This window comes from Falco punctatus (assembly GCF_963210335.1).
Source record: "Falco punctatus genome assembly, chromosome: 6".
Lineage (NCBI taxonomy): Eukaryota > Metazoa > Chordata > Aves > Falconiformes > Falconidae > Falco > Falco punctatus.
Window position 1 is genome coordinate 21,725,928 of NC_137585.1, and position 23,869 is coordinate 21,749,796.

General features: G+C 38.7%; 1 protein-coding gene across 1 annotated transcript in view; it reads right to left on the reverse strand.

The window, feature by feature from the left end:
- LOC308065656 (uncharacterized protein) overlaps positions 1 to 23,869 on the reverse strand; it is an 80,590-nt gene that overhangs the window by 26,275 nt on the left and 30,446 nt on the right. The window contains exon 2 of the mRNA XM_080391818.1: positions 14,376 to 14,424. Within this exon, the coding sequence (XP_080247944.1) occupies positions 14,376 to 14,424 (49 nt within the window). The remainder of the gene's footprint in view (positions 1 to 14,375; positions 14,425 to 23,869) is intronic.

Below are 23,869 nucleotides of genomic sequence, written 5' to 3' on the forward strand. Positions count from 1 at the left end.
TTTGTATGATTTTAATTAATTTTTACATGATTGACTAGTTTTCTGGCAAAACATTTCTTATTTTTAACTGAAAGCATTAAAAAGAACTAAATTCATGCAGAAGCAGGAATGCCTAAGAAAACAGTGAATGTGCCTTGTGTTTCAGTAAAATCTTTCTAGAGATGTTACCGCTTTCATAAACCTAAATGTCAAGATCCAGAGTTAAATTTAGAGTAAAATATGTGTAAATAAAACCATCCAAGTCTTCAGCAGTTTCTACTGCAGATTCTGCTACTTTTCCTGTTTTGAAGTGTCCCTGTCTTTTGTCATAATGAGTCCTAAAATCCACACACACATACAAACTGGAAGAAAGCAGTCATTTTTAATTTCTGGCTCTCAATTAATAGAAACGGGGAGAAAGTATGAGCAGAATATGATGCTGTTCAAATTATTGCAGGATTTTGTGTGTATGCACAGTTGGCAACAGATATTCTAGAGCTTATTGGCAAGTTTAGAAGTGTATTTAGGATAACTCAAGCAATTTAAGTGTTAAGACGTGGCACAGGATGTATCAAAAAAGGAACTACTCATGATGTTGTCAATAATCAGACAAAAAAAAAATGTGCGGCAAAATGCGAGGGAAGGAAGGGAAGGGAAGGGAAGGGAAGGGAAGGGAAGGGAAGGGAAGGGAAGGGAAGGGAAGGGAAGGGAAGGGAAGGGAAGGGAAGGGAAGGGAAGGGAAGGGAAGGGAAGGGAAGGGAAGGGAAGGGAAGGGAAGGGAAGGGAAGGGAAGGGAAGGGAAGGGAAGGGAAGGGAAGGGAAGGGAAGGGAAGGGAAGGGAAGGGAAGGGAAGGGAAGGGAAGGGAAGGGAAGGGAAGGGAAGGGAAGGGAAGGGAAGGGAAGGGAAGGGGAAAGGGACCAGTATGCCTCATTAATTCGTGCTGGTGAAGGAAGCGCAGCCTGGGACGGATGCTCAGGAAATATTTTGAGGAAGTCATCAGCCACTTGTTTGTTCTTGGCAGTGAGAAATCCTTCAAGAATGAGAGTAAAACCCCTTTGGTTGTTTTTTTGTTAAATGCAAAATGCAATGAAACAAAGTAACTGAACGTAAATAATATCTGTACATTACAATCACAAAACCTGTATTTTTCAAGTCATAAAACACAGCAGGAGGTGTGGTTATCTTAAGGAGGAGGGAAAGGGGGAATCAGTCCTGAGGGATTTTATGAATCATAGCCAGATGCCTATAATCCCCCAGAGGTGTGATTATTTCATGACAACCACTTTCATTGGAGTTGTCTTATTGCTACCACCAAAAAGAAAGGAAGAAAAAAGCCCCAAAAGCTTTATTTTAAGGAATAGGGCAAATTTCCTGCTGGGGAGGGGAGGAAGGAGAAAACTGGGGAAAAAATGGAAGATCTGAATGCTGACCATCTTCTTCAGTCCAGTTTCTGTCATCCTCACATAATCATTTCCCCCCTTTTTATCTTTGATGACAACAGTCAAAATTTTCTCTAAATCTGTCTGGGTATTTTTGTTTCTAAGACAAAAATACTAAGTAAGTAAAAGTGCTACAGTTACCCTGGGCCCAATTCTCAGTCAATTTCTTGTGCCAGAGTAACACTCACACTTACCAACTCCTCTAGTTCCATCTGGCAGAGGTCACAACTGAAATAAAGTTTGGTAGCATTAGTCTTGTAGAGAGCTCAGCAATGGAGTTGGGTGATGATTTCACCTAAAACATAAACCCAAAGAAATGTGCCTACTTGCTAATTTTGTTAAAAGCTCAAAATTCATCAGAAGGCTTGAAAATCTTTTGAGAGTATCTAAATTTCACTTTTTTCCTCACTTTACTGCTTTTGTAGGATACTACAAGACACAGAAAAGACCTTCATAGTCCTGAGCTATCCAATGCTAAAAAATACTTGTTCAAGAAATATTTACCCAGAATTTGGGTATATGTTTGGAAAAAACATTATTGATAATCCCTGGCAGATCTCAATGTCTTTGCCAAGAGAGAATGTAGGTCTCATACATTTAAATGCAGTTGCACAGAGGCAGCAAACCAAATGTACTGCCTTTCTTCTGATCCCATTATGGGTCAAATGTTTTGAGTAGAATCAGATGTCCAGAGATTTTGCAGACTAGCTTCTCAGAGGAATAAACATCTGTTGGGAGTATCTGGGTGTTTTACACATGCACTAATTCGGCAACAAAATGACTGAAGAGCATGCAGGACAATAATTATGTACTCATTTGTTTACCTACGATTTTCATTTTAATAGGATCAGAAACACCTATCCCCTGCACCACCCCCTCCCCCTACTCCCCCCGCTCCCCAATGCTCAACAATCCTCCAGAAGCAATTCAGCCTTAAGAATCCGTTCTAGTCAAGAACAAAGCTGACTGTAGAGCTTCCCGGTACCCAGTGAGGTCTCTTTCCACAGTTGCACATACTGCCTTCCACACAAAAGCAAAATCCTTGCAGATGTCTGAGACTGAATCTTTTTTTGTACATTAAGAAAAATTCTTTAGAAGTCTGAGGAGACAAGACCATTTGGCAATGCCTGACATAACATAATTATTTAATAGATATTTTACAGCAGTACATAGAGGCCCTAAATGCTATCTGAGCTTCTCTCCGGTAGGTGTTATACATACTAAAGATGATCGCTGCCCCCAGGAAGTTTATAAACTAAATAAATAGGACAAATATCAAGCCAAGAGGAGGATTATTATCTTTAGTTTACATATGGGGAACTGAAACACAAAGAGATAACAATCTGGAAGTCCCACAGCAAGCCTGTGGCAAAGCAAAGTTCTCCTAAATCCTAATCCATTGCTAACTCCTTCCTCTCAGCCATGTCCTTTGCAAAACAAGGAGCTGCTTGAATTCTACATGCAAAGCAAATCTTGGGTAGTGAGTGACAGAAGGAAACAGCAACATACGACTGACATATGTGCTTTTCAACCAAAGATCTCAAGCAGGTAGTTCTGTCCTTTTCACAGAGGGGACTGCTCAGTCAGAGGAAATCATCTGTAGCTTCACAGGGAGTTTGAAAGCATAATACAGTTGAAGTCTGCTGTCCTCTGAACCTAGCTGGACGGTCATGATTTTCCTCATCTTGCAGAGTCTCATACCAATAAAATGGCTTAGCCATTGTGACTCCTGTAGTGCTTTCAATTGTCACAAAAGGCAGCCTAGGATTAAGGAAGAGGGAGCAGAAAAAATAATTTTTTATACCTCCTGGATGCTAGGTCTATGTCTTTCCCCATTCTGGTATAAATTAATACACCTCAGAAAGGATTCTTTAATTTACTGTGGCTTTGAATGGCTTGCGATCAGCCAGAATAGTGGAGTGCTATGCCTTCTCCCTCTGTCCCAATCAAGGGAATAGTGTGGGGTCATCATGCCAAACATATGCTACATCCTTCTTGTGAGGTGTATTCCACACGGGGTGATCAATCTAACCCTGTGGCTCCTTTCCAGCAGCTGAGCCAGCACAAAGAGAGCTACACCAGAGCCCAAAATTGACTACATTGTCTCTCATTGTGGCCAACTTCTGTCTGAAGGGACATGACAAACTTCTAGATTCTCTGTCTGTTACACAGGGGCCTGATCTCATCTGCTTTGAACAGTGTCCGTCTTTTAAGTTCACTATATTCTTGACATTGCTAGAAGCAGAAATGGTAGCAGCCATTTTATTTAGTATAGTAGGGACAAATAAGAAAATATCCTACAACTTTGTGTTTAGAATACTGAGTATTCTGCATGTGCGTTGTCCTTTTTTGAAGAAGTCACTGCTATATATGTATATGTTTATATCACGTACAGTTACCAGTTTGGAGATGTCACCTCTTGGTTTATTTTCTTTTCCGTTTGTCTTCCTAATAAAAAATGTTTATGTTCTCCATAAGGCAAGATCAGAAAAAAGGAGAACGTGAAAAAAATCAGGAAATAATAGCAGCATCACTCCGTATTCTTTCATTGAAATTAGCTCTAAGTCACACATTAGCCATTAACTCCTTTGACCTGTTCCTCTTTGAAAGATAGGTCCCACTTTAGGTTTCAACCTAAGACTTTGGTATCTTTAGCACTGACATAATCTTAATTGTTTTCTATACTTCTAAAAAGACATAAATGGGAGTTAGAAAATAGATTATAGAAAAAATACATTTTCAAGGTATAATCAGCTCTGAAACTCCCCAGAAATAAAACAGCACTTGGTAGCTGTGGTAGTAATGATCTGAAACATTTACATTAAATATATGCACTCAAGACATCACTGTATCATGTGCTTAAAGCTTTGGGTTCAAATGCTAATTGGAGTATAAGATGAAAAATCCAAACACAAGTCAATTTTTATAAGAAAGTGAATGCATTTATCAAAAAGATTTCAAAATGTTGATGTGAAGCCTCCTGGGAATGTTATGGATACACAGAAGATAAGAACATAAAAACATAATTCATCTGTTCAAATTCCAATTCCATTATGTTTATTTTAAGATGCAACAAATTTCTGCTCCTTCCCACTCTTTTCATTTTTTTCAGTGATGAGCAGTATCTACTATTTAACTGACCCACACAGACTTTCTGAGCCCTGCCTCAGTGAATTATGATAAGGAAACAGGTAAATGTATGAGAAATAGAGGATCAGGATCACTTCTCTGATGGAAAGGTTATAGAAATAAAACATACGTGGACTGCAGTCATCACCAGCATTGAGATCACAAGGGAGGGTAAAGTTTGGTTACCTCCCAAGCTTTTGCCTCCAGGAGAGGTGGCAGCTCGCAGCTCTTGCTGGGTTAGGGACTCAGCCCATCTACTGGCCTCAGCCACGCCACTCAGAGCACTGACCACTGCAGCAGACATGCAAAAGCTTCAGTACCAGCGGCAGCATCCTGTGGTCGGGTGGGCTCCAGCAAAGAGCTTGCACCGACTTTTGTGCTGCCAGTATCAAGACTGCTACTATACATAACCTGGCAGGGACTCCAGAGTAGTCCAACAAAATAGAGTAGTCAAACAAAATCCTTCAGAAGACTAAGATTTCTACGGGCCCTTACGGACACCCTTCTAAACAGAGCTAATTGAAAATGGATTTACCATCCTCTACAGTATTATGCTATTCCAGAATATATTTTTCTCTCAGAATGGGACAAAGTCTCAAAACAAAGGACAACCCAGATTATTTAAGTATAGACAAAAAATAATGCAGTGCATTATGAAGATCCCCTCTAGCTGAAGAGGTCAGCATACAGTGGTTCATCCTAAAAACTATATGGTAGTTGTGCAAAGGCAGAGAACTTTTACCACAGCTGGGATGAAAAGCTTACTTCAAGGTTTCCTAGTGGAAAATTGAATTGAAAGAATATTTTTCACTAAAGTGAAAAGAAATGTGATTAATATTTTCAATAAAAATCTGTTTTTCAACGAAATAATGTTTTGAATTTTTTCAGTGAATCCTACTGGTAGGTGAACACTGCTTGGTACCTCTGTTTTCTTTCCATTAATAATGCAGCAAAAGTTGAGTCCAGACCTTAAAGCCATGATAGTAACTGATGTATCTCTTGGAAATACACATAGCCCTCAACTCATCTAAAGGGTATCAGGTACAGACACTAAGCAATCCAGAACTACCTCCCCATTGAATAAAAGAGGAGCTGGTGTGTGACACCTGTCTTTAGGATATGGATCAATGCCTTCATGTGAATATTCATACTCATTCAGTGACAACCATACATCACCTCCAGTGAATGAGGGAGAGCTTCCAGGCAAAAACTGTTGTGATCAAGCCCATAAAAAACGTATCTTTGCAATATCCATCTATTAGACAAATTATGACTGCATGAATTTTCACAGAGTCCAAATACAGAGCACTTGATCTTGTAGCTTTGAAGTTCTTTCAAGTAGGGTTTTTTTTCTTTTCTTTTTTTTTTTTTTATCAGTGAATATGTATACATAGTTTTCACAGGGAATACAGGATATAAGGGACAGTAAGTATGCTTCAGCATATGGTGAAACCATATGGTTGGCTGCTTTTCTGCCTATACCACTTTTATTTATTTATTTTAAATTATGTGATTCACATTATTAGTTGAGACCTCTTTAATTTACATGGCTATAAATATGATAGATTAATTATGCTTGACTTTTTAAATATTAGTTATTATTTGGGGGGTTAAGGAGTATGCACAGAATAGGGGAAAATGGGCTGAATTTCCTACTGATGTAAATGAACAAAGCAGTATCAGTACTTCAGATCAAAGAACTACAATTTCTATTGTGCAGAAATCTTTGATTTGTCACACAGATTCTGAATCTGGATTCTTCCTAGTATATTCTGCATGATTCTACAGGAGTTAAAAAACAGGAAGCATTGAACATAGACATCTGGAAAATCTTGGCTTCTCAATTCCTTGTCCAGTAAGTCACCAAAGAGGGAAGAAGCCCAGAAACCCCATCTATGTGTTGCTGAGGAGCCTGGAGAGGGAGGCAGGAGGAAAAGGGGAAATGGTAATTCCAGGAGGAATAATGTTTCTGTTTAATTGGCGTATTTTGCTCTAAACCATTCCCATCATAATCTGTGAGAACAGTGATGCAGCAGAAATTTTCTCCTAATTTTCAAGCTATTTCAAATTCTATTAGAAATACACTCTAAAACAAGTAATAGTTTGGCAAAGACTACATGGCAAAGAATAACAAAAAAATTAAGCCAAGTTTCATTATTTACTATTCTATAACAAGCTGCTTAGACCACAGTCCAGTTGCTAACACACTGGTGTCAGCCACCTCTAACTACTCCCTCTTCATTCTGTTTTTTCATTGTTTTTCTCCTGAAGGGCCAGGGACTTGATTGAACAGGGAAAACTCCTGTGCTTTTTGATCAGAGGCTTTCTGGCTGTCATTGCTTTTTCTGTAGGAGAGAGGTGACAGTTCCCATTTGGATTGCTACCTAAGGAGATCAGATGCCTGGTCTGAAATCCCTACTTCAGCACAGACTTCTAATGTGAGCTTAAATATGTCGCTTTGTCTTTTTGCACCTCAATTCCTTTAACAGCAGCAAAGGAATCAGAGCACTTCCCCACCCCTGAGGGCTAGACTGTGGGGTGCTCCAAGGCCACAGGGACATGTAAGTAGCTTAGCCAGGTGTAAGACTTTGATCTCCAGAGTTATCAATCCAGCATTTCAAAAGCACTTAATTCACAATGAGAGATCTAATATTTTCAAGGAAAACAGTTCACTTTTTTTAATAGAAGTTTTATCATATTTCTTTAAACAGCTTACATAAGCCCACATACAAGTTTCAGGACTTGATCTTATTATCTGTCTTCTACTGTAAACTCTCTGTTTTGGTGCAACATGAAGTTTGTCCAAGAGGCATCACATCTATGCTGGCAGCAAGTCTGTGGATGGTGATATGCCAGGCAGGAGGTAGGTGATTTTTCTGGAGACATCGCTCACTTTCTCTAGGGGAAAACATGAAATAAAAAAGCATAGAATGACCTTGCACTAATAAGCTTCTGCCTCGAGACAATGATTAAACCTGGTAGTGCAAGGGTTGGTTTATGAGTAATATCAGCTAAAGCACTAATGAAAGTATCCCATTAAAAAAATGTATAACTTGGGGACTTGTCTGCACTGAGAAATTCGGTCACTCCTGTTGCTGCATTAATGTCATCTGAAGTACAAACAGAAAGGTATTGCATCTGGCTCCTATTTCTAACAAAACTAATCAACCAGAGGTCCTGCATACTTTACCAGGAGTGAAATTTGGATTTGAAATCTGCACTTTGAACCTAGTTCTAGTTGAAGGACTTTATCGTCCAAAGGTTTTTCCTCACAATGTAGCTGTGATACTACTGACAAGTACTGAGACTTGTACACTATGACTAGAACTGGTTTGTCCTGCACAAATGTCAATGCACTCATTCAAAATGTTATTCTTATACTCCGGAATATCATAGGAAAGGATCCTTTTGAAAAAGTGTGCACCAGCCTAGGTCAGAAATTAAGTTGATTCATTGTTTTCTTCATTAAAGTTATTCTGAAAACAAATTAATTTTCCCCATTTCTTTTGAAAATTTCCATAGAAAAATAGACTTGGCTACTTCTGGTAATGATTAACACATACCCACAGATCTGTGGTGCACGCACAGCAGGTGTGATGGGTCCAGGCCATGCTAGGGTTACTGCGCAATGTGCAAATTAGCTGCTGTGCACATGTACAGTAGCTCTGACACATCCAGTACCAGCTCTACCACCTCTAAACTGGGAAATCCCGCCAGCTTGTGGGTAACCAGCAAGACAACAGTAAAATCAGTTGGGCTGCAGAGAAACAACTTGAATGGCAACATACTCACGCATGAGAATAAGACCTCAAGACACGTAAAGGACAGTTCCTTTGATGTTCAGTGGCACCATTTTGAATTGTAGTATTTCAGTTGCCGCCTTGAATCTTTCAGTGCATGACTGAAAAAAGCCCAAGAAAAATACAAATCTATTTTCACATGTTCAGAAAATCAGGAGTATTTTATCTGGGAAGCTACTTCTTTTTGTGACATTAATATTGTTGAGAATGTTTTTCTTAATTAGAAAAATTTTGGTGGGAAATTCCAAGCAGCTGCACAGTTAAGTCCTGTCTAGAACAGAGCTTGACCAGTGCCTCTAAAAAATTGCTATAAAAAAAAAAAAAAAAAAAAAAAAAAGAAAACCAATAAAAGTAGCAGTGGTCTGTGACATAATTTAGGCCATATATGTTCCAACCTGTTCCTTCTCCACTGCAAATGTTTAAAAGGACTGATGTAACCCCCAAATACCATTTCATTTTCTAAGCTGTATTCACTATTGAACACCAATGAAGGAAGGTTACTGAGTGGTTATTTCCCACCCCTTGAAGATTTAATCATAAGCATGTTAAAATTATGTTTGGAAGAGGGGGTAGGAAAACAAACATATTGGTTGCAGGAAAAAAAGGTGCATTAAGCTATTTTTAAAGAAACTTTATTTTATGTATCATAGAGTCCACATATTAATTCCTTTTATCAGGGAAAAATTGATGTTTTCTATCCTTTGCTACAAATATTAAAGCCATTTTTAAAGTGACCTGAGACACAGCAGAGTGGAAAGGCATCAATCTGAAAAAGTAAATGAAAAGCAAAGAAGTGTTCTCTGTATAATTCTTATTCTTACCAATGAATTTGACATATCTTTTCAAACAGTGAAATGAAAGAATCTGCAGTTTCTGAGACTTTCTACATTCAGCTGCAGTACAAAATTGCTAAAGTAGAAGAGTATCTAAAAAGAAAGAAGATCAAATTTATTTTCTGACACAAGGACTCTTTTTGCTACTGGCCATAAAAGTTAAAGCAAAGCTTCAACAAAATATTAGAAGAAGACACAAACAGCCACTATATTTCAGGACAATCTTACAAACTGAAATCAGCGATTTTTCTACAACCATGTAAACCAAACTCCACAATGTGGATTTTCTGTGTTCCGATTTGATTTGCAGACATTTCCTCATGCTCTTCTACTTGCACAGGGAATAAACTTTTAACTCCTCTTTTTTAACTTAATCCTCCATAAAGTCTCACAGAATCACAGAACGGTCAGGGTTGGAAGGCATCTCTGGAGATGAGCCAGTCCAACCCCCTGCTAGAGCAGGGTCTCTTAGAGCAGGTTGCACAGAATCACATCCAGGTGGGTTTTGAAAGTCTCCAGAGAAGGAAGCTCCACAGCCTCTTTGGGCAGCCTGTTCCAGTGATCTGTCAGCCTCAAGGTAAAGATCTTTTTCCTCATATTCAGATGGAACTTCCCATGTTGCAGTTTGTGCCTGTTGCCCCTTGTCCTGCCGCTGGGCACCACTGAAAAGAGCCTGGCCCCATCCTCTTGACATCCGCCCTTAAGGTATTTGTATGCACTGGTAAGATCCCCTCTCAGTCTTCTCCTGGCTACACAGGCCCGGCTCTCTCAGCCGTTCCTCAGCAGGGAGCTGCTCCAGTCCCCTCATCATCTTGGTAGCCCTCCGCTGGGCCCTGCCCAGTTGTTCCCTGTCTCTCTTGACCTGGGAAGCCCAGAACTGGACACAGCTCTCCAGATGTGGCCTCACCAGGGCAGAGCGGGAGGATCTGTGGGTGTCATGTTTGCTTTAATGATCTCTAATGCAATCGTCTTCAACCAAGGTAAAGTCTTCCTTTCTCCAGACTTTGTCTCTTGCCCCCAGGGTCTGGGAAACCTGAGGGATGGCCTTGGCAGTAAAGAAGGCATTCAGAAGGTATGACTTCATGTTTTTATTTCAACAAATCATGAGAGAAATTATCAGATAAATGCATTAGTCAGCACTCTCTACATATACCCCTAGGTCACTATGAAATGTATCTTTCTACCATGAAACACTTATTTATTTACCAGCCACTGTGAATACACTTGATCATCCTCTTAGGGTCACTGAACTGATGGGATCTGTACCTTGGATGACAGGCAGATTACTGAGATCTGTGTCATAGTTTCCCCTTTCCCTTCTACTCAGCCCCATTGCTGTTGATGAGCAAAGGTTTTATCAGTGGGATAAAAGTGGGTAAGGGCACAGCAAAACACTCTGGAGGCTCAACAGCAAGGCTGAGCCTCCAGATTTCCAAACAGAAATTGAATGCCGCTGAGTTCAAGCAGTGTCAGCTGCTGCTGGCTCCTGGTGGGCAGCTATGGGGGGCACACGCACCTCTCCACAGAACTTGGCTTTCACACATAGCCCTAAGATCTGTGACAAATGGACTTTCACAGCCCAATATGGGCTGCCTGGTCAGAAATCTGATCCAGATAACCTGCAACAAGAGGAAGCAGAAACCTTTTCCCACATCACACTGGCTGCCAGCTGAGGGATGGAAAGGTGCATGCAGACAAGGAAGGGAGCAATGGTGATGCAGCCCTGGGTATGACACCACAGGGGTGGAGAGCTGCTGCAGTTGCTTGCTATATCTCTGATGCCCTCATGACCTGCTGCAGGGAGCAGTCCCATTCCTCTGGCCAGACAGCACGGTGTGGCCACACACTGTTCATGGCTAGTGCCATTTACAGTGCTCTGCCCACATGTACATTTGAAGGGATCTCTGGCTAAATATTTACCACAAATATTTTTGCACTTACTCACTTTCAGGTCTCTATAGCAGACTATTTGTGCTGTGCTCAACAGTTGTCCACACATTGTTTGCCACATGGTCACAACCTTCATATTCCCACCATGGTCCTTTATCTAAGATGCTTTCATTTATTGTTATTTCTAGCAGCATACAAGATTGTACTCCAACTTCTCAGCATGCATCCCTACAGATGTTCAGGGAAATTTCTGCAGCTGTAAATACTCTCTTCCCCTGTCTACACACTGTCACAAGGGCCCAACTCTTCTGGCTCCATGTGGCCTTCCTTTTGGCTGGGGGCCCTTTAGAAATATTTCTAAAATGGCCATAAAATGACCATAACAATGAGAAAGCTCTTTTTCAATCCAATATCCCTGTGCTTGGACAGCACAGTCCTAAAGAGTCACTGCCCTGAAGTAAAGAGCCCTTGTGATAAAAGGGTGTGAGATGGTTTCAGGGGACACTACTGAAAGACTAAGCTGGGTAAAGGGAGTAAAGATTTGGTGCCACCACATTCATACTGTGTATTGGCTTAATCCTTAAATTATCAGAACTGCCAATCCATTCCCAGATTTTCCATCAAGAGAAATCTAGTTGATCTAGAGGGTATCTCAGGAGCAATCTAAGATGTACGTCATGGTTTAACCCTGACCAGCAACTAAGCACCACGCAGCTTCTCGCTCACTCCCCCCACCATGGGGTGGGCTAGAGGATCAGAAGAGTAGAAGTGAGAAAACTCACGGCTGAGATAAAGACAGTAAAAGACATGCATGCAAGCAAAGAAAAACAAGGAATTCATTCAGTACTTTCCATCTGTAGGCAGGTGTTCAGCCTTCTCCAGGATAGCAGGGCTCTGTCATGAACAGTGGTTACTTGGGAAGACAAATATCACTCTGAATGTTCCCCCCTTCCTTATTCTTCCCTCATCTTATATACTCAGCCTGACATCATATAGTATGGAATATCCCTTTGGCTAGTTTGGGTCACCTGTCCTGGCTCTGTCCCCTCTCAATGTCCCCTGCCCCTCCAGCCCTCTCCCTCGCAGGGCCCGAGAAACTAAAAAGTCCTTGACTTTACCCAGCAACAACCAAAACCATCCGTGTGCTGGCAACATGGTTCTCGCACCAAATCCAAAACACAGCACTGCACCAGCTACTAAGAAGAAAATTAACTCTATCCCAGCCAAAACCAGGACAAGTACATGATGTGGATAATCAGGGGAACAGGTTTAGAGTGAAACAATGTTACTTAAACTGGTAGCATAAACATACTTTTCTGCTGTGATTAAGACCTGAATAGTAGTCAGTTAGTACTGACTGTTATAGTACTACTGAATACTATACTATACTGAATATATATATTATACTATAGTATAGTACTACTGAATAGTAGTCAGTTAGTACACCCTGGGAGCGTGCTACTGGGAAGAGGAATTATGTCTCCTCCTACCTAAATCTTTTGACTGCATCTACACATGGCTTGAAAGCAGCAGGACTTGTTTCATGAACTCGGTGAGAGTCAAGGAATAGTTAAATCAAGCCCACAGCAACTAGAACTGGAGAAGTATATACACATCATGCAGGTATCTCACTGACGGCATATGAATCTGCTTCAATGAACCTGCACGCCACTGAAGAAGTTAATGTGAACACCCTAAAAGATAATTGTTGATATGGCAACTGAGAACAAAATTACTAATTAGCAATTTTCAACATGTGATTGAGACCCTGGAATTCTATGTACTAACAAAGCATGCCTAATCCCACCAGGTTATCAGTCTTTGTACAAGAACCTACAGTTACATCAGATAAGTCTTAGGGATACACATATCATCAATATTTTAAAACCACTGATTAAATATGGTTTGAGAAGCCAAGCAGTTTGGAACTCTTATCTCTACACTACAATTAAATACAACAATTTTTAAAACTTAAATATATACCCCTCCACAGATAAAAACTTTGGAGTTATTGGTGTATTGTCTTTAGGAGGTAGAATTATAGCTTTACAGTTTCTGGCATCCTTCAGGACCCTTTAGGTTTTCCATTTTTTTGAGGGCTTGTCTTTCTGTGTTTTCCATACAGGAACATCTCTAGGAGGATGCATATGCAGTAGGTATGTGTACATATTGGAAGGTGGTGGTAGTTACACTGTTTCAGGATTTTTTTTCATGTCTTCTGTGGGCTTCTTGTTTTGGTTTATAATTTATTGTCTGTATTGAGCTAACAGGCCTAGAGGCCTCTGAGTCTGCAATACTACAAATATAAAATGATGGTATATTTTAAATGCTTTTCCATTTTGATAGTTCGGTATACAGAGACACTGGTGAAGAATGATTCATTACCAAGAACAGTAAACTTCAGCCTTGCACAAGGATCAGCCAGCACTTTATTGAAACTCCCATTTGGGCAGAAAAGTCCCTGAGACCTTGCCTAAGGAGTACAATTCCATGTAATTAAATCAATTCTGTTAACAACCAGAGCAATTATTTTTGTATTTGAAAACACAAAACATGTAGTCTCGCTGCTAGCTGAACTGCAGCCATTTCTGCATCAGGAATATTTTTTGTTTCAGAAGAAGGAAAAATTCAAAAGAGAGTGCAGAACTATGATCACGTATTATTTTGTTGCACCCAAAGTGAAAATGGTATCTGCAGGCAGGTAAGTGACAGCCCTCATTCTCCAACCTCGAATTTCCATCTTAATGGTACACAACAGGTTAAAATGGCACGGAGAAAAGACTATATTATTCATTCTTGTAATAAATTTCTGCAGGCAATATTCAGTAGCTCAGTTCAACCACTGGCCCCACTGGAGAGTTTTAATGCTCTGAAGATTAAGATTAAATTCAGAAATAGCAAAGCCAAATTTTCTAGTTTTTCCAAGGGGCAGGAGGAGGATTATATATCCCTCTTATATGTACAAAGTAAGTTTCCATTATTCAAGAGTTGTTCCATAGAGCAGTCACAAAGACAAGTGTGCTTTTTCTACAGTAGGCACGAACAGTACCTTCATGACACAATGAGGTTTTGATAAACAGAAGCCTTTTAAGTAACATTATAGAAGCAACCATTTTTCCTTCATACCCTTTCAAAGGGGCACTGGCATTTTCAAAATGGCACACATGAACTACATACCAATCTAATGATCATACAGCACACTGGAAATTTACTCCTAAATGCCTTCTATTGTAAAAAGGTAGTCAATTTACACGTCAGAGTAAGGAGGTCTGAATAGAAGGAAAGCCTGAATATAGTCACTTACGCCAGTTTAATTCCACAGACTTCATTGACTTTATTCCTGATTTGTGCCCCTGGAAAGGAAAAGAGAATCAGATATGAAGCACTGTAATGAATGATGATGTATTGGTGATCAAAGTAGAGTAGCCTTCCATCAAAGAACAGTGTGCATTACTAAGCTCATTTTGTTGTACTAAATGACTTAATTCTCAGAAGACGAATACTCCCAAGCCAGAGAGCTAAAATCAGTTCAAAAGTAGACAAAATATGAAGATATACGGCAGAAAAATGAAAAAAACAGAGAATTAAGAGTTGGTATTTTTCTCTCTCCATCTAAAGATCTCAACACAATTTACCATCTTGAATTATGTCAGCCTCATCACATTCCTTTAAGGAAAGCATTATATCAATTTGGAGATAATGAGGAGGCAAGATGTAAAGATTAAGCACATAATTTTCAGAATCACATAAATTATTTGGGAACCTCAGTTCCTGAAACATATTGAAAGAACCAGAACTTCAGAAGAGCATTACATTAAAAAAATTCACAGCAAATTAATAGGGAGAATGAATGTCCACAGTTTCTGAAAAATCTGGCTAATTTTTCCCCTAACTGGGCACCAGAAGCATCAGTGGATACTTCTGGAAACATTAATCAGATCCAAATAAGCTGCATCAGAACCAGTATGGGGGCCTGCATCTTTTGATTCAGTCTTGCATCTTAGTCACAAAATCTTCTATCATTCTTGCTCTAGTTCAGGGATTTAAATAGGCCCATTTTATAATTTGATGGACACTTATCACATGGGTACAAACCTTCTCAGCAAGGATAGTTTCATCAGTAAATGATAAACCAGCTACACATATTTCCAGTTAACTATTGTCTCTTTCACTTGTCGTATTACGGATAAGTTTGTGATAAGTTCATGATATCAGCAAGTACTAGTCACTCACTGTAACAAGAAAACTTCCTGTCATGCAGAAATAGATGGCTGGACAAAGCTTCCATTCAGTCAGTGCCAGTAACAGCTGGGGAACTTGTTTGCCTCACACTTTGCTCATTTACCTGTAAGCTCTGCTGCCTCTAATGTCACACACCTCTCAAGTAGACTCCAGAAGTGCATGATGCTATGGGGTTAATGGACTCAGTTGCCAAGATTCAACAGCCAAATAGAGATGGGTGTCAGATCTCTATATATAATCTCCCATACATCCCGAGCTAGGAAATGGAATCTGTGCAAATGAGAGAGAGATAAAACTTAACCAAGTATGCCCTTAATGTTAAGAGCCTCAATCAAGACAATAATACCTCCATTTCATAACTACAGGTTTTGCTTTACTTTAGCCCATGTTTATTAAACTCCTTGCTTCTCATATTCTGAAATGGAAATAAGCCAATTTTTTAAAGCGTCGGCAAAGGGTTTTTCATCATTGAGGCGCTCTAGGCGTGGATGAAGGGAAGTATGCTGACTGCACAGCTCACATTTTTACTTGTATTTTTATGTGCTAATTGTGCTGCTCTTTCCTGGGTTTTAATGGTGTAGGTGCTTTGGGGATGTTATAACCCAGAACCTGCAAACATTAGGCCCTGAAACGCTGCCACTTTGCTCTGTTTAAATTATCAAGATGTAAAAAAATAAAATCTGTATCTGATAGAGAAATATAAAAATCCTGATCTTTGAGTCTTTCAACATTACACTGGACAATACACTAGAAGAGATTACAATGAACAGGAATAATTCTTCGCTGGCAGGGAGATGGACTAGGTAAATGAATCAGTCTTTTCTGTATCTAATTTCTATGATGGCAAGGCATGAACATTCTGACCAAGCAATTTACATTGATTTACAAGTGTAATCTATAAAACTGTGGGTTCATACATCAGTATTTCGGATCAGCTTATATAATGTGTATAAATACATTTTCACTTTATTTGTTAATGTTTTGCAAATGAGGATATAAATCTGACATGAACACAAGTTTACCTAATTTTATTCATTTAAAATGACAAGCACTCCTGTACAAATGGGTAGCAGAGGACTACAGCACAGGCTTTGCCTCTCTTCTTTAGCCCAGGGTTAAACTTGCAAACTAAATTTGAATCATTTACTTGTCTTGTGAGATATTTCCTCTTGACTGCTTTCTTACCCTAAGAAACACATGCATTCCGAGGGCCAGATCCTCATCTATAATGCAACTAGAGCATCCTTCAGCTTAGTTCATCATCTTCAATAAAGTTATGCTAGTTTTCAACATCTGAGGATTTGAGGTGAAATCTTTGCTCCAATTAAATCAATAAGAGTTTTCCTGTTGAATTCAAGGATTCAAGGATTTCATCCTTGGCCTTTCTATGTATACATATTTTTTTTAAGAGGAAAGTGATATACAACAGCTCTGTATAACATGCATGTAGCAGATCCTTTTATGGAAAGAGTAGAAAGCTTCTCAGACAGCGCATATCCTGTTTCCTTGCAAATAGTTTCTGAATGTTTATAAAACAAAATATAGGATGAGTTATGTCAAAGATTCATATAAATTTTTACCATTTATAAATATTTTGGACATAAATTAACATCTAAAATTTATTTAAGCCTATCAAGACAGCCATAGTCTAGTTTTATATCAGCTAGCACATAGAAAACTGTTTTGTTTTAAGAGTCCTTCTTGTCTGTGTTCATATTTTTGAATGAAAGGTTTCACATAAAACCAGAATGACAGTGGACATTTAACAGGAAAGGACTGAAGCAATAAATGTCCAAAGAGCAGCTGGATCTTGTTTCAGCCTGCATGAGCTTTACCAAATAACTGACAGTCTTATTGCCTTTCCATTTTACAAAAAACTACAGTAAAAAAGTGGTATCTTCTGGAAACTATTCCATGTGGAATGTAACTCATATTCTGGGCAGAGCAATTCTTTATTTGAGCAGCAGGCAGTGGATCCATAGGTGTGTATTTCAAGAGAAATGTAGTTTAGTTGTGGAAATTAAAGACAGAAAAATTACATGTAGGACCCAGCCCCACTTAAATCCATAATAGTTTTTCTATCTCCTTCCATGGGAGTTGGAACAGGCCTCCCGGAAAGAAATCCTGCTTCCTTTTAGCTTCTTTCAGCAAAAAAATCTCCAGGGCTGTACTCACAGAGTATAAGCATGACACAGTCATGGAAACTGTTAAAAAGAAAGTGATGTATTTAATTGTTAATGTTTGTTTACCAGGTAGTATTAACATGAAGTTGTTTGCTTAATGTATAAACATACTTGTTTAATACTTTGCATATTTTATCAATTTTATATCCATTTTCTAAATGCAACGTGCTTTTCTCCCCTCCTGCTCATATTTCTAAGGGTGTAATGTAGTAAGTACTTGATCCTGTATGATCAAACACATGGAAGTCTTGCCCGAGATCCGTGGGTGTTTAAGAGCTATAAACATTTACACATGCTAGCACCTCCATAGATTTAAACAACCTCCCTCTGTCCCTAAATTCAACACCTGGCAGAATCAAAGCAAGCTGGAGAGAAACAGACCCCACAAATTTTCACCTTTGTGCTTCTGCTTGTATCTTATTACTTTTGCTAATTTTGCTGCAAAGCATAAAGTAAACTCTGCATTCCAATGTAATATAAATGACATAATTTAATGTGACTGAGAGATATACAGATGGCATCGCATTTCCTCTGCAGTGTGGAGAGGTCAGACGGCAATTGGCTATAACACAAACTAAGCTAATACAGAGCTACAAGCTGCCAGATCTTGGTCCTGCTTACTAAAAGCCTATACTATGTGAAGTAATTGAGCATGCAGCAACTTTCTCAACTTTACTTAAGCAAGGGACAATGTTGGAAAATGCCGGTGCTCCTACTTAACAAATCTTCATTCAAATAGGAAATATTTTAGAAGATTTTCATGATTAAAGGTTCAGAAGGAACAAGCTTTTTATTACGTGTGCCTAGACCTACAGCTCATATATTACAGCAGTTTAGTCTTAACCTCCTTTAGGAAAACTGCACAAGTAAAAATTGAAATTAAAAAGAAGCCACTTCTATTGTTCACTTCGCTACACAAAAGAAGTTAACAATAATTTATGATTACAGTTTATCTAGGTTTTTGTTTACTTTTAAGTGTCCAAAATATAACCAGTTATACACTGTCACAAAATTATCTAGTTCCTAGTATAAATTCCCTCTTTATACCTGATTCTAAGGAAAGTGGATATAATATTTTTTCAGTGCAAAAAGTCTATACAAATTAGACTATTACTCCATCTACAAAGGTTCCTGACTAATTTGTTTCACTTCAGAAATGTAAAAAGAAGCTTTAAAGCTGCCCCATCCATGGAGCTAAGAGAAATTTAACTCACGACAAGCTGTCAGGCAATGCAAGTCTAAGTAGAGAGGAGGAAGACGGTCTGACAATACAGATGACCAAACTGTATTGCTCTCCCAAGTTCCTTAGCGCTATAATGCACTAGGATATCCTTGGGAGATGTTACAAAATACAATAATAAAGAAATACTTTCCTTAACAATATAATTAGCAGAGACACCCCTTCATTACCAGGGAAGGTTCAAAGGCATTTTTGTCCCTATACATATGGGCAGCTAGATTATTCAATGTTTGTAAACCAGCTGTTCAAATCTAAAACAATTTGGTTACCTCTCTTCTACTGATTAATCACTAACAATCACTTTCTGATCAGTAAAATCCACAAGTATAAAAGCATCTAAGGAGTGAAACCATCCTCTACAGACACCGAGCTCTATATATCCCTCTGAAGATGTGCTGGAAAAGGCATTTGGGTTTGCAGCTGGGAAAGACTCTCAGTCCACATGGGATTAATTTTTGGATCACAGTTGGAAATAAACTGTCTCTCTAATGTGCCTATACTTCGGCAGAAGTCTCCCAAAGAGCACATGTCCAATTAGAGCAGCTCAGCTGAGATATGGTAACTTACAATGCCACTGTGACGTTCTCACATACAGTTGTGTTCCCCATTACTATTTGGCCACCTGAACTCTATGGAGGCATGAAGTGACGATCTGAACACTGTTGCCAATACCTGAATTTCTTGCACAAATCTTGGAACACTTAGTATGTTTCTTAAATCTCCAGATCCCCAAATCAAAAGTTTATTAGAGAATATAAACTTTTATTTAAAGAGCAATGTTGTTTCTAGACCTGGCTGCCTCAGAGAAAAGCTTAAAAGTTTGCCTGAAACAGAAGACAGTAAAGAGCATCTAGATAAATAATTTTAAAGGCAGTCTAATTATTTCCTGAAGCCTGATTCATGATTTTCAAACCTCTGGAGCTGTCAAAATTAAAACTGATTGTAGGAAGATCTCACAATACTAAATGACTGCACAATAAAATGGTAGATGAAATTAAAAGTTGATAAATACAGAATAATTCACAAAATGAAAACAGTAGTAATTATGTATACTACAATGACAAGTTTTGAACCACCTATTACCATTACAGAAGGAGATCTTGAAGCTACTGTGTTTGCTCAGCAATGTCAGTTTTGCGGTCAATGATGGTCAAAAAAGCAAACTGAACACCAGGAATGACTGAGAAAGGAATACAGATTAAAACAGAAATCATAATCTAGACCCAGTGCAACCACATCTCAATTACTGCTTGCAGTTCTGTTTCTTTCCATGTCACACAGTAGGACCAGATAAGACACAAGGAAGGACACCCATCATTCCTGGAGCTATGAAACAACTAATTCGCAAGATTAGGTGAGGTTGAATAAACATCAGGTGAAATTAAAATGTTTTCTGAAAAGCTAGATGGATTCACAGTCATATTTGCAACTTTTTACATGCAGTTTTGTAAACACTGACAAACACATACAGGAACTACAAAGCCTTTTAGATAAACACTGTCAAATACTTCCCTAATACTTAATCAAAACACATTCTAGAGTTATGAACAATTTATTCATGCCAGGAGTACTTGTCATGCTCCTTTTAAAAAAAGAGAAGCTCTTCTGCATGATTTTCCTGACCCATCATAGCTTAGATAGTTCCAACTTTGAGTAACAGTTGGAAATAAAAATATATTTCCCAAGTCATTCAGGCAAAATGTGTGGGCAGTGTTACACTCCTGAAGAGTGGGTGGCAGATGAAATTCATAAGCGGAACATATGCTGCTTTCTTTAAAAGCAATGCATATTGCCCGCTTCAGTGTGCCAGACCAAAGTCCTTTCAGCACCTGGGCTACCAAACTTCACGAAGGCATTCACAAGCGTCTTTCAGAAATACAGCTGTAACAAACAGCACCTCAGTCAGTCCGCTAGACACCAACAGTTATACACCTATTATGAATCTAAGAAGGCCACATTTTATCCTTGCCTTTCCCTAATCCTATTCACTGCCCAGACTCTCAGTCAATAGGTACCAGGTAGCAAATTCAGCTTTTAGTTCTCCTTTTTCCCCTTGATCTTGTTGGTCATTTAATACAAGACATCAAGCCTCTGCCCCTTCCAAGGTTTCATTTTGCTACTGTGATCCCCTGATGCAGTTTCATCTTAAACCAGAAACTTGTCAAGCTAAATGCCAGTCTTCCGTGTTTCAAATCTAGAATCTTTTTGAGGTGCTTGCTCTCAGAGTACATTAGCTGGCTGCACCACTTGATCAGTAATGCTCTTTCTGAGTGGTATATTTACTCCCAGGAGCACTTCATCATTTATCGTACTTATGTTACTTTCACTCTTACCCCAATTGTGGCGGCTTTCATGTAAAATGGTAAAAGAAAGAAATGTAAAACAAGATTAATACCTATTTAGTGCACCTTTAATACCATTTTTAATGCACAGACATACACACACTCTTCAGAGACAAATGTGTTCTGTAGCTTCTTTATGTTTGGCTTTTTAATTTTCTTCATCAGAGTTATCTGAATGTAAATACTAGGCAGAGCTGTGAGAAAATATCAAGCAATATAGAAATCTGCATATCACTAGAAAGCCAAGAGGAACAAAGGAAATTCAGGCCAACCATCTGGTCGAATGAATGCTCCATTGCAAAAGGTATCTCTTTGAGAGTCCTGCTACTGAAGTATAACATGATTTTGGGTCACAGTCATTCTGACATGCCTGTTGCAGAGATTGTCTATGTACAGTTGGGTCAGATCTCCAGAATGTAATCTAACACAGACAGACATTTTCTTTTAATCTTTTGTCTTACAGGAACAATTGACACCATCTGTCTTCATAACAAAGTGCTTTAGCAGGCCTTCCATAGGTGGTATGGTCCTCAAGGGTGTAGCTGGAAGTGAGAGGAACTAAATTTGTTCTATGTTACAAGATACATGAATCACAAAGCTACTTAGGCATCACAGAGGACAACTGAGGAGAGGTAACTCTTCATACAAATGAGTATTATAGAGGGTAGGTTGGAAAAAAGTAATAATATTAATTTGTCAGAAACTCCCCTAACAAAAAGAAAACAACACTTTTATTATCTAGAGGAGGATTGTGTTTCACTCTCCTGAGTCCCTAAGAGAAACTTTTAATTTTAATTTAGAAACTTCCCATCAAGTAAGTTCTTCAGTTTACTTGTTATTTCAAATCTGAACTTTCCAGGGTCAACTTTTCTTGTGCTCCAGGCTGGCAGGTTGTTGAAGTACTATAATAATGAACTACCCTTTATTTACAGCTACCTAATTATGTAATTCAACAAGTCATATTTCAGATTTCTGACTGTTCAGCTATACCTAGCTTTAACACAACTGTGTATCTTACTATCAAAAATAACATTGTGAAAAAGTATTTTTTATAGGTAACAAAAACAAAATACAGTAAATGGAAGGGAGACTGCTACAAAATAGTTATATTATGGCTGTGGGGTTTTTAAGTTCTGTGAAACATAAAGGGCTAAGCTAATTAAAGTAGACTGAGAAAAAATTGTCATAGAAGGGCAGCCTTGTGCTTAGGACAGTTAACAGAGCCCACAAAACAGCAGTTGTGTGGTTGTAATAATCACTACAATGTTCCAGCAACCATTGCCATAGCAGTGCTTCAGGGTGGGTTTGGCTGAAGGATTTACCCTTTTCTGATTAATTCCAGCTCCTTCAAAAGTTGTTGAGGAACTTCATTAGAAAAGAGATTTAAAAAAGCAATTAAGGCAAGGGTCACAGGCTTCCTCTCCAAAGGACTGCTGTTATACAAAAGGAGAGCAAATAGGATATTAGGCCCATTTCATGGGCCCTCCAAATTACATTCCATATCGTCAAGGGGCAGAAATCATCAGAATTCCATGCAAAATCCGTCACAGTGTGTACATCAGCTACCCCTTCAAGTCAGTGGAAAATCATAACTGATATCTCTACTAAGACATGATCTGCGCTATGGAAGAAATTGTATTTTCATGCTACTTCATCATTCTCTTCCTCTTCCTCTTATGTGTTGTCATATCCTCTCCAATCAACTGCTCTCCAAAGTTTGCTTGGCTCGTTTATTTTCTACCCTCCTAATCTTTCTTCCAGCTCTGCAGTCTACCTTATGGTATGTTATAGTGACTAAAAGATAGGAGGAAATGACATAAAGACCACCACCAATGCTAGCAACTTCACCTTCAGAAGACATACCCCCTGTGGTTTCTTAAACTCAGAGGTTAAGGTTGAGGCACATGTATGGGGAAGCCTGAGTGGCTGCTGAGCGAACTAAGTGTTTCAGTGCTGAGGGATAAATACAGAGGTGGGCAATCATCCTCATAGCACCTTCAAAATGCTTTCACTGGGTTGCCCAGCTTGCTACTGAACAGAAAGCACCAAAATGTGGATTTTGAGCCATACATAGAGGTTACTCAGAAATAAAAAAACCTATGACAGTTTACACCAGCTGAAAGACTTGGTTTTTTTTAGAACAGACTCAAACTTTCAAGTTCAGAATTAAATATATATATATATGATCCAATATCTCATAAATCATTAATAACATATCTAATAAATTATTAGGTGCTTCTATGTAAGGTTATTAACAGTTATTTTATACATGCACAAGATTATTATGCCACATAAACCACACTGTTTTAGCAATTATGTGTCTTAATATTTCCATGTGTAAACTAGGCACTACTATAATAGAGGGTAATGCAACAAAGTCACAAAAATGTTTAGAAAATTCTACCTGGTTGGGAAAAACAAAAAGAATGGACATTTCTGCTGTCAGAAACATTTATGTTAGCAAAATTCAAGCTGCTGCAGCAAAAAAAAAGATAATCTTACATTTAAAAAAGGAAAAGTTTTGATGTTTTTCTAATAGCAAGAACCAAAGCCCTCTGATCTCTGGTTATTTACATCTGTTACATTGTGAGACAAAATATGGTTCAAGAATTTACATGATAACGGTCTGGTCAATGAAATGAGAGAAAGACTACAGGTCATACTAAAATGAATATTAAAAATGAATCTATGCAAAATTCAGTGTACTTGGGCTTGATTATTCCATATTCACAATCACAGTGCTACGGATTAATTAGTTCCATAATTTTGTTCTGTCCATTATAATAAAAAG